The 12,436-nt window shown below is 41.1% G+C and overlaps 1 protein-coding gene across 3 annotated transcripts in view; it reads right to left on the minus strand.

Annotated features, from left to right (window-relative positions):
- creb3l3l (cAMP responsive element binding protein 3-like 3 like) overlaps window positions 1-12,436 on the minus strand; it is a 30,264-nt gene that overhangs the window by 4,187 nt on the left and 13,641 nt on the right. For all 3 annotated transcript variants that reach the window (XM_073064262.1, XM_073064261.1, XM_073064260.1), the window contains exons 6-9: window positions 8,103-8,209; window positions 7,618-7,686; window positions 6,833-6,917; window positions 4,655-4,742 (exon numbers count right to left, since the gene is read on the minus strand). In XM_073064262.1, coding sequence (XP_072920363.1) covers window positions 4,655-4,742; window positions 6,833-6,917; window positions 7,618-7,686; window positions 8,103-8,209 — 349 coding nt within the window. The remainder of the gene's footprint in view (window positions 1-4,654; window positions 4,743-6,832; window positions 6,918-7,617; window positions 7,687-8,102; window positions 8,210-12,436) is intronic.

A 12,436-nucleotide genomic window follows, 5' to 3' on the forward strand; every position in this document is an offset into this window, starting at 1 on the left:
CCATGGCAGAGCAGACTTGATGGGCTAAAAGGCCTAATTCTGCTCCCATGTATTATGATCAATTCTAAAATGGATTTCCTGAGCAGCAAACCACACCAAGTAAAATATCATCTACGTTGATCAAATTGCAGGACACAGAAACATCATCATTAGGCACCAATGGTAGCACAGCAGTTAACACAACTCTGTTAGAGCTCGGGGCGTTTTGGAGTTCAGAGTTCAATTCCGGCACCATTCTATAAAGAGTCTAAGTACATCCAGTACATCCTCCTGTTGGAATGTATGGGATTTCTCTGAGTCATCCAGTTTCCACTGTTACGAATGTGGAGCAACTCTGAGGGGTCGAAGGGTACAAAGTCGCCCCCTCCTTTTTGAGAATCGCAAGATTGCTATTATTTCGGGTCTGAGACCCAGGAAATGAGAGAGAGACATCCAGAATACACAAGGTTTGGAATGTGTCCTGACATCAGCGGAACGTAACTACTGATAAAATGCCATTGTCTCTTGGAGAAGGAATTGTGTATTGAGTACTGTGCTATTCATTGAAAGCCCTCAGGGGACAACCAGAGTGGTCTGGTTGAGGGATTGCATCATTCCAACCTGATTGACATCTGAGACCATGTGAGGATAAAAGAAGGGTCGGGGAACACCCCTTTAGACGCACCAGGAGAAACGCTAGAAATTCCGTGACAGCGTTTTATAGCAAATGCCAGTGGGGGCTCGTGTGCGTCCTCCCTTGCCTGGGGTGGCGGGCTCACCACGGAAGAATGGTTTAGCTAAAGGAGAGGTCACAATTGAATGGCCACAACAACGAGACACCGACGGATCAAAATCATAAAGGAAGGTTGGAAAAACCCGTAGCGGTAAATGTTCCCATTATCTCTCTCTCTCTCTCCAACAAACTGCAACACAGCGACAACCAAAAGACGGCAGCTTGTGGAACTGCAGTGAACTGTATATTTCCATCGGACAATTCATTATCCCCTAGACAACGATAGAGCTTATTTCTTAATGATTATTATTATACCCACACTTTTAGATTTTGTATTGACGACGTATATTATCTGTATATTTGCATTGATATTATTTTTGTGTATTTTTACTAATAAATACTGTTAAAAATAGTATCATCAGACTTCAACGGACGTCTCTATCTTTGCTGGTAAGTGACCCAGTTACGGGGTTCGTAACACCACCCAGAGTCCAAAGTTATACCGGGTAGGTTAACTGCTCATTGTAAATTGTTGCGTGATTAGCTTAGGGTTAAATCTGGGTTTGTGGGGGTTTGCTGGGGCAGCATTAGGGTTAGGGTTAGAGTTAGGGAATATGGAACCCTAATGCTCAAAGGGCTGGAAGGACCTACTCCACACTATATAAAATAAATAAAACATTGTTTGGCTATGGATAAATGTATGCATTTGTGAACTAAAAAGGATATACCAAGTGAATTTCTCAGTTTCAAAATTATCATTCTAACTTCTGCACTTTTACCCTGTTACAATGCTGCAACAAACATTCTTTCAACTCCTGCCCAGTTCAAAATTTTCCAAAAATCGTCCATCCATGTCTGTTGGAAAAAATCCTGGAAGTCCCTCTACCATAGCCCTATCTCATCCGAATGTACATCTTATTTTGTGCAATAAGACCTCTTCCAAGACCAATTTATTAACTTGTATGTTCAAAGTGATGTTCTCAGAAACTGATAGTGTCATCCCACTCTACTGGAGTTTATCAGATACAATACTGACCTGTCAAACTTGCCTCACAAGAGAAACCAGCCACATCGGCGCTCAGTCCTCCAGCAGTGGTGGGATCTCTCTGTGGCCACACACTTAAATTCCACAGACCACTCCCACTCCAAGATGTCTGTCCATGGCCTCCTCTACCGTCAAGATGAGGCCGCGCGCAGGTCGATGGAGCAATACCCTATCTCCCGCCTGGGTAGCCTCCTACCTGCCAGCATGAACATCCAACTCACAGACCTCCGTTGATACCTCTGCCACCTCCCTTACCCCCATCCCTATCTATTATTTCAGTCTGGTTCTCTTTCTCTCTCTTTTCTCCCCCCTCACTATAATCTCCCCCCAGTCCGACCTTTCTTTCTCTTTTATTTCCCATAATTCTCCACCTTCCCCCTAGCCCATTCCCCTCCAACCTATCACTTCCTAGCTCTCTACTTTATCCCTCCCCCCACTTCTTATCCCCCCTCGACCATCCCATGTTACTTCACTCCTGATGAAGGGTTTCGGCCCGAAACGTCGTCACTACCTCCTCCCATAGATGCTGTCTGGCCTGCTGAGTTCTGCCAGCATTTTGTGTTTTTATTTATTTCCAGCATCTGCAGATTCACTCGTGTCACATCAGGAATAAGTCTGATAATCATCCTCTAAACTCTTTCCTATACATAATTAATCATTCCTTATATAAGGAGATCAATGTTTGCCGATAATAGTACCCAGGTGTGGTCACTATATAACTGATTGATTTTTCCTTTTGAATTTAATAGTCTAGCAATAAACAATAATGGTACACGAGAGGGAATCTGAACAGGAACGTACTAAATAATTAAATGATCTACCATAATCATATAACAGGATAAGAATTTAAAGTCAATTTAAAGCAAACAAAAGAACATAAGAAACAGGACCAGGAGTAGGCCATCTGACCCATCGAACCTGCTCCGTCATTCAATGAGATCATGGCTGATCTGGCCATTGGACTCATCTCCACCTACCTGCCTCTTCCCCATAACCCTCAATTCCCCTACAATACAAAAATCTATCCAACCTCGTCTTAAATATATTTACTGAGGTAGCTTCCACTGCTTCATTGGGCAGAGAATTCCACAGATCCACCACCCTCTGGGAAAAGCAGATCCTCCTCATCTCCATCCTAAATCTACTCCCCTGAATCTTGAGGCTATGTCCTCTAGTTCTAGTCTCAACTACTAGTGGAAAAAACTTTCCTGCCTCTATCATACATCCCTTTTATAATTTTATATGTTTCTACAAGATCTCCTCACATTCTTCTGAATTCTAGCAAGTACAGTCCCAGGTGACTCAATCTCTCCTCATAGTCTAACCCCCTCATCTCTGGAATCAACTTGGTGAACCTCCTTCAAAGCAACTATATCCTTTTTCAAGTAAGGAGACCAGAACTGCAAACAGTACTCCAGGTGTGAATTTACCAGTACCCTATACAGTTGAAGCATAACCTTCCTGCTCTTAAATTCACTCTCTCTAGCAATGAACACCAACAATCAACTTGCCTTCTTGATACCTGCTGTACTTGCAAACCAATCTGTGGTAGTTCATGCACAAGCACTCCCAAGTCCCTCTGCACGGCGGCATGCTGGATTTTTTACCATTTAAATAATAATCTTCTCTTTCATTTTTCCTTCCAAAGCGGATGACCTCACATTTACCAACACTGTACTCTGTCTGCCACCCTTGCTCACTCACTTAACCTATCTATATCTCTCTGGAGACTCTCCGTATCTTCTGCACAATTTGCTTTTCCACTCATTTTAGTATCATCAGCGAACTTAGATACGCTACACTCAGTCCCTCTTCCAGATTGTTAATGTATATCATGAACAGTTGCAGGTCCAGCACCGACCCCTGCAGCACACCACTCACCACTAATTCCCAACCAGAGTAACACCTATGTTTCTCAACTCTCTGCTTTCTATTAGTTAACCAATCTGCCATCCATGCTAATACATCACCCCCAATTCTATGCATCCTTATCTTATGGATAAGACTTTTATGTGGCACCTTATCAAACACCTTCTGGAAATCCAAGTAAATAGTGTCCATCTATTCCCCTCTGTCCACTGCGCTCATTATATCCTCAAAGAACTCCAGAAAGTTTGTCAAACAGAACCTGCCTTTGCTGAATTCATGCTGTATCTGCCTGATGGATACACGTCCTTCCAGATGCTTTGCTATTTCTTCTTTAAAGGTAGCTTTAAGTATTTTCCCAACTACAGATGTTAAACTAACAGGCTTATAGTTACCTGCCTTTTGCCTGCATCTGCAAACAAATATGCATGCATATAAAGAAATACACCAATTTAGGGGAGGATTAGGCCATTTGGCCCCTCAATTGTCTCTCCCAAACTATTAATAACCACAACTCCAAATTTCATCTAGTATGCTGCTACAGCAATTATTTAGCCCCCTAGGTCCCCTCCTCCTTCTTCCTTTCTCCTGTTGTCCACTTTCCTATCCCATCAGATCCTTTCTTCTCCAGCCCTTAACCTTTCCCACCCACCTGGCTTTACTCACCTTCTTCTGCTAGCCTCTTTTCCCTCCCCCACATTTTATTCTGGCATCTTCCCCCTTCCTTCTCTGTCCTGAAGAAGGGTCTTGGCCTGAAAAGTCGACTGCTTACTCTTTTCTATAAATGCTGCCTGACCCGTTGAGTTCCCTCCAGTGTTTTGTGGGCATTGCTCTGGATTTCCACATTTGCAGACTTTCTTGTGTTAATGATTTAGTCTTTTTAAATGCTTGTATCTGCATACCAGTCTTTTTGAATTGTGGACCCAAACACATTCTCTGTGTCTCTGATCTTACCCACATTTTTTTAAAATGACATGCAACATTCAGTGTTTAGTTGTACTTTGTACTCATACTTGAAGAACGTTTCTCACCACTGTATGACTCTTCCTGGGATCTTAGTTTTGCGCCAAATGGGTTTATACTTGGGAAAATGATAAGTGTAAAAGACAACAGGAACACCTAGAAGAAAAAAAAGTACATTAGTTGATTATAATTTCTTACTCACCAATAGCCAACATAGACAAAATGAATCCAGACACAGTGATAGTCAACCTCAATCAACCTAAAGTCATGGTTAAGTACTGGAGGGAGAACAAAATGAAAATATACTCAATTTGTTATAAATTCACATTTGGGATCCAGAAGTAGCTGGTGAAGACAATGCCCTGGAGTCATAGCACAGAAACAGCCTTTCAGGCCATCTAGTCCATATTGAACTATTACTCTGCCTAGTCTCCTCAACCTGCACCTGGACCATAACCGCCCCCCCCCCCCCACCATCCATATATCTACCCAAATTTCTCTTAAAATGTTGAAATCGAACCCACATCCACCACTTCCTCAATCACCATCCTCTGAGGTGAAGAACTTCGTCCTTGTGTTCCCCTTAAATATTTCACCTTTCACCCTTAACCCATTTCTAGTCTCATGCAACCTCAGTGGAAAAAGCCTGCTTGCATCTACCCTAACTGTACCCATCATGAGTTTGTAGACCTCGATCAAATCTCCTCTCATTCTCTTCTGATCTAGGAAGTGAAATCCTAACCTACTGGACCTTTCCCTGTAACTCTGGTGCTGAAGGATTATCCCCAATTACTCTAAAGAAGGTGGTTGTGAGCCATCTTATTGGATCACTGTGGTCCTTCTGATGAGAATACTCTCACAGTACTAGGAGGTAGGGAGTTCTATGATTCAGCACAATTGAGAATGAAGGACTGATGAAACATTTCTAAGTCAGAATATTGCTAATCTTGAAAGTGATAGTATTTCATGTACCTGCCACCCTGTCCTCCTAGTAGTAGAGGTCAGACGTTGGGAAGGTGCTGTTGAAAGTAACTTGGGCAAGTAAATGCCCAAGTGATCACTGACCAGTACACAATCCAGACACTGTGCCCTGGTAGTGGAGGCAATGGAACAGAAACAACTCCCACCCACCAAAAATAGTTCAAAGCCTATTCAATGTTTTTCCAAAACTGAAAAGAGTGGAGGAATATATGATCTCATTTGGAGACACTACAGTCATTTTATGGACTGTAATGTGAACTATTATTCCCCCCCAACACCAAAAACACTAAACCATGCTTAAGACAACTTTCACAATTTCAGTTCTCAACTACTTCATCCTGATGTTATACTTCACATGAGAAGTATCCATAAATTAACCCATTTCAAGGGCAGCAACTAGGCAAAGTGTGGTCTTGTCTTCAATGAACCCTTATATATCACCAAAATATGATTGGGGAGATAATTTTAATGCCTGCCCATTGTAGCATAATGTTAATTTAATAGTTTACATCGCAGTCCATAAAATGCCTATAATCCTCCAAATGAGATCATATAACACCATAAATAGGGGACAAGGTCTGAGATTTTCATGAGTCATTTTGTCAGAAAAGGCAGTGGATCAATTTCGTAATCTGAGGTAAACTATGGGAATTCAGTATTGGATGACTGTTACACTGGGTCAGGTTTTGTTTAAAAATATACTGAAAAGAACATTGTTCTTAATCATTAGCATAAAAACACAGACAACACTTCATCAGAATAGGCCACCCTGTCTGTGCCAACTGTGATACCAATCTGAATGAATCCCATCTATCTGCATATGCTCCACCTTCCTCTATTCCCTGCCTGATCATGCGCTTGTCTAAATGCCTCTTAAACATTACTGTAGTACCTGCCTTCTGTACTTCCTCTGGCTTGCTGCCCAGGCACCTACTGATCTCTTCTGAAACTTCATGGAACTACTTAAAGAGCGAGGAATTCTGTGTTAGTGCAGCTTAGTGGTCCTCTCTTTACTGTCATAATAAGTACGTAGTCTTTAATTGCAGTAAACTACTGATGCAAAAATAAAACAAGCTGCCATGCTTTGTGAACTACAGCAACTGAATTTCCAGAATTATTAATTGTGCAATGGCCTTGGATAAATCATGATGCAATATCGTACCAGCTAAAAAGTACTCTTAGCTGAGAGTATGGTTACAAACTGAATTAGTGGAGGGTCATCGATTGCCCCCGGCCCAATATGCAGGCTAACTATTCATTCTTACCATTATGCAAGTACTAATGTTAGCACTTTTTGTGCTTGTGTGTTTGACCAATGCTTGTAGCTTCCTCAGTTGTTCAATTAGAGACCTATGATAAAAGAAACTGAAAATTAATCTTCACATCTATTTCTGGCATAAAATCCAACAAGAAAGTGGAGGCAGAGATAAAAGTAATCAGAATTGAAAGACTATTAACCCAAGTTTATGCTGTAGATTTCCTCCATTTTATCATTAAGAATATGGATTCTCAGCTTCGTTTCCAAATAGTTTTAGTACTGCTACAGAATTAGTCAATAGTCTATAATGAATTGATAAGCTTGAACTATAAGCTATGCAATAAAATATTATTTGATCAGTTGGTAAGTTCTTTGTGCTCCAACATGGGTTATATCAAAACTGAAATTAGCAATTTTATTTTCCTAAAATTGCTACTGGCCACAAGAGACTGCCATCTTGCACAGAGAGAAACAAAATAAAAGCAGAAACAATAGCAAAGATGTTCCATAGAAGTAGTTTCTGATAGCTTACAAATGACCTCACTTGTCATTAGAAATCCTTTAAGCTTTATCCAACTCTCCTATTAAATAAAATAATCAATTTCAATTACTGACACATCCCACTTGTTTTATGTGTGAACTTTCATCAGGTAATGAGCCTAGTGATCTGAATTATTTACATGTTCCTGGGCACCTTTTGTCAGGATTGAGAATTCCTATGATGGATAAAGCACAAATAGACAGTATTCACATTATGTTATTATTGAAATTTATCAGTATTGTTGCACATACATATTCTGGTTCTCGAGATGCTGCACCTTCCTCTGCAATTCTTGGTTTTGGACAGTGCACGCTACAACCCTACAACACAAAGAAACAACAGTTATGTTACAGTATTTGCCACTGATAAGAGTCACAATGTCCATTTGTACTCAGAAACCAAGATATTGGTTCTGGAAACAGGAATAAGTTGAGGTAACAAAACAATTTAAAAATAAAATTATTTTCTTCTGTAACACAATATAATTAAACAAAAAAAAGAGGCTCAGAAGTTGTGCAGTACTGAGTAGAGCACACGCATGACTACAAGTTGCTAGATTTCATCAAACAATCTTGATAACAGCCAATCACACATAGAAATTAAACACCAAAATTCTCGAAACAATTTATAGACATTTAGTATGGGCAATGTGGAAATGTAAGATTGGTTTTATAAGTTTTCATTAACATCAAGATGAAGTTTTAGCAAAAGCAAAATATTTGGGAAATAACCTTACCTACTCTCCAGTCCATCAATGTAAGTCTTTTTCTTTCTGCGACTTTCTTGAGCAGACTGTTTATTTCGTATCTTCCTTCTGATTCTTTTCAATGCACGTTCTTCTGACTGCAACAAAAATGCAAGTTTGTGAAATTAAGGCTGTCAGGAAGTATTCTGGAGTTAGGTTATATAGCAAAATACTAACTTCATCAACCAACCTTTAGACCTGAACATGGATTGTAGATTAAATTTTAAAATGCAGCCCTGGCCAATAGGTTCCCAGACCCGTGGACAGCAGGTAATTGAAAAACCAGACAATGCTGATTAACATTCATTTTGGGTGTCTAGAGTATGGATGTAAAGAAGGTGGTGTGAAAATTATATGTAATTCAAAGGAAACATTGTAGATACATTGTAAATTAGAATTGTCCTTTGATCTTTAGCATACAAAATATATAATATTGGGTCAAACAGGCCTCTTCCTCCAGAGTGTCTCATTTTGTTGAATAAACCCCTTCTGTATCCACTTGCATCGGCGTCTCTCTATAACTTTGTTCATATTACATTTGGCAGTCAAATCACAGGCTCCATTTCAACCACTAATTTAAGCCAACATGAGAAAATGCTGGAATTATTTGTTCCTTGAAATAAATTAAAGCAGCAGGTGAATTATCAAACTAAAGGGACCTCACTGTAATTTTGAAGTATGCTAATTGGTAAAAGATCTATTAATATATCAGCATCAGGTAAGGATAAGCATCAGATACCTGAGACACGAGTTGAGCACTCAATTTGGGTGCTAAGGAATCCCATGGATATAGAATTAAAAAGCTATTATTAATAACGACAGCTCTAAGACCAACTTAATCTTGCAACCAAACCAAATGGTTTCTTTGTGTGGAGTAGATGTAAAGTTACTAATGTCCTTCATAGATGCAAATATGACTTCGTCATCCTTTATCATCAATTTCTCAAACTTCCAGTAGATTTCCCACTCCCCTCTTCTGCCATTCCCCATTTTGCTTCCCTCTTCAAGTCACCTGCCCATCACCCCACTCTGGTGCTCTTCCTCCTTCCCCTTCTTTCATGGTCCTCTCTCTTCTCCAATCTGATTCCTTCTTCAGCCCTTTACTCCTTCCCCCTATCCTCACCCAGTTTCTCACTTCATCCCCCCAAGCCCCCAACTGGCTTCCCCCATCACTTTCTGGCATGTACTTCTTCCCTCCCAGCCCCAACTTCTTATTCTGGCTTTTTCCCTCTTTCTTTCCAGTCCTGGTGAAGGGTCTTGGCTCAAAACATCAACTACTTGTTCCTGTCCATAGATGCTGCCTGACCTGCTGACTTTCTCCAGCATTTTGTTTGTGTTACTATTGAACTTTTATAGGACTCCGGCTCTTTAACTGCCTCTTGAGTTCAGGGTAATTAGAAATGGGCAATATATGCTGTCATTTGGCAACAAAATTCCCATCAAATGTATCTACATAAATAAACATGAAGTTCAGCCTAAGGGAATAGACATGAAACTTCTGTCTGGATCTAGGCCAATACCACATTCAAAATGGATATTAGGAGTCAAAGTTGCAGTCTAGAGTGCTCTCGCTTGCAAATGTACTAACTACAGCGTCAGGGAATTTCTTCAGCTTTGGAGCCAAGTAGGACAAGGCAAGTATAAAATATACCATTAAGCAGGATTAATGAATGCTTCCTTTGTACATCCCTGCAATGCTGTCCTCTACCGCAAACTATCCCAAGCTTGGAAGTAGAAAACTGATCCATTTTGGTTTTGTACTTTCCACTTTTCAAATATTAAATCATATGTGATTAAGTAATGGAAATTTTTTCAACTCTAAGATCAATTTATGCGACTTACAGTTAAGCCTGTAGGAAGCGTTGTAATACAGGAACAGAAATCGACTTTTAATTCCTTGGTAAGTCCTATCCTTTAACTAGATTAGGACTGATCTGTTTTTCTTAACTCCTTTTATTCACAGTTCTGTATCCTATGATGTCCTTACTGAGAAACATCTACTGATTAGGTCTTGAATTGAATTGCTATAACGTGCTGTTCAGTTTCCCTTCCCTGCTGTCGAACACTTTATGACTATTCAGAATTAATGTCCTTACATAAGAGCATAAGAAATAGGAGCAGGAGTGGGCCATCCAGCCTGTCGAGCCTGCTCTGCCACTCAATAAGATCAATAAGACTCCATCTCCCTGCCTTTTTCCCATAACTCTTAATTCCCCTACTATGCATAAATCTATCCAACCTTGTCTTAAATATATTTACTGAGGTAGCCTCCACTGCTTCATTGGGCAGAGAATTCCACAGATTCACCACTCTCTGGGAAAAGCAGTTCCTCCTCATCTCCGTCCTAAATCTGCTCCACAGAATCTTGATGTTATGTCCCCTAGTTCTAGTCTCACCACCCAGTTGTAAGAGCTTTTCTGCCTCTATCTTAACCATCCCTTTCATAATTTTATGTTTCTATAAAGATCTCCTCTCATTCTTTTGAATTCCAATGAGTACAGTCTCAGACAACTCAATCTCTCCTCGTAGTCTAACCCCCTCATCTCTGCAATTAACCTGGTGAACCTCCTCTGCACTGCCTCCAAAGCCAATACATCCTTCTTCAAGTAAGGAGACCAGAACTGCACACAGCACTCCAGGTGCAACTTCACCAGTACCCTGTATAATTGCAGCATAACCTCCCTCTAGCAATGAAGGCCAACATTCCATTTGCCTTCCTGATAGCCTGCTGCACCTGCAAACCAACCTTCTGTGACCCATGCACAAGCACTCCCAGGTTCCTCTGCATAGCAGCATACTGCAATTTTTTAACCTTTAAATAATAATCTGCTCTTCCATTATTCCTTCCAAAGTGGATGACCTAGCATTTACCAACATTTTACTCGACCTACCGCCCTTGCCCACTCACTTAACCCATCTATATCTCTTTGCAGACACTCTTTATCTTCTGCACAATTTGCTTTTCCACTCAATTCCTGATCAAAGATGGCGGCTTGCAGCGGCTACTCCGGAGCTGATTATCTGTTATTTGTGAAGTGGGGTGCTGTGCGCAATCATAATTGATTGAAAACGGACGTGGAAGCATGGAGAAACATCGGGAAATTCCAGGAAGACCTTCTTCGTTGCTGCTGCTGCTGCGAGGTCCGGGACTCTGCTGGGAAGAACAGGCCCCCAGTCCTCGGGGTCGTGTTGCCTATGGCCGTTGCCGGGGCCGTCTTAATACGCTCAGCTGAGGAAGGCGCTCGGAGAAGCTGTGCCGGAGGGGATGGTTGTCGGCTCGGAGGTTCGACGGACTCGGGTCGCTTTCGGTGTGTGCTGCGTCTGCGAGGCTGGTTTCAACGGAGCTTCCATTATGTGCTGCGTCTGTGAGGCTGAGTCGGGCGGCGCCTTAGAAGTCCATAGCGGGGGTATTCCCTTCTGCCGCTGGCGTGGGATGGCGAATCTGTCGGGACCCTGGGGACTTGTGGAAACTGTGTGGTGATTTCTTTTTAACTTACAGTCCTTTAACATCTTGGACTATTTTTACTGTGCCCATAGTCCGTTTTTTTAATCAATTATGCTATTGTTTGCACTGTTGTAACTATATGTTGTAATTACATGGTTTTGTGCAGGTCTTGTAGCTTTAGTTTTTGGTCTTGTTTTTGTCTGGTGGATTTGGAGCTCCTTTCCTGGGAACGCGCTAGACGGTAGCGCGATATTAATACGCAGCAGCCTCTGGATTCTGGATTGGGGATTGCCAAACGTTACGTGGATCTTCTGGTGTAGTCTGTTTTGTCATATGCTTTTGTGATATCATTCTGGGGGAACGCTGTCTCATTTTTTAACTGCATTGCATTTGTGGTTTCTAAATGACAATAAACTGAATCTGAATTTAGTATCATCAGCAAATTTACACTCAGTCCCCTCTTCCAGATTGTTAATATATATGTTGTGAATAGTTGCAGGCCAGCATCAACCCCTGCGGCACATTGCTCACCACTGATTGCCAACCAGAGTAACACCCATGTATCCCAACTCTCCGCTTTATGTTAGCCAGTCCTCTATTCATGCTAATACATCACCCCCAACTTACCTCAACCAAAGTTAGTGCCTCATTATCAGTTAAAAAAAAATGAGCAGCACTATCAGTTAAAAAATGAGCACAAGATATCTACTGGAATAATGATAGGCTATAGATATGGTACTGATGCAGAACCAAATTATGAAACTTTAAACAGTGTGCAATGACTGGTACACAAAGGAGGTTTAGACATTATATCAATACTTCATTTCACTGCAAGTATCGTGGTTGAACTTCATAAAGTACTAATGGAAAAATGCTAGAA

The sequence above is a fragment of the Hemitrygon akajei genome, chromosome 13 (assembly GCF_048418815.1).
Source record: "Hemitrygon akajei chromosome 13, sHemAka1.3, whole genome shotgun sequence".
Lineage (NCBI taxonomy): Eukaryota > Metazoa > Chordata > Chondrichthyes > Myliobatiformes > Dasyatidae > Hemitrygon > Hemitrygon akajei.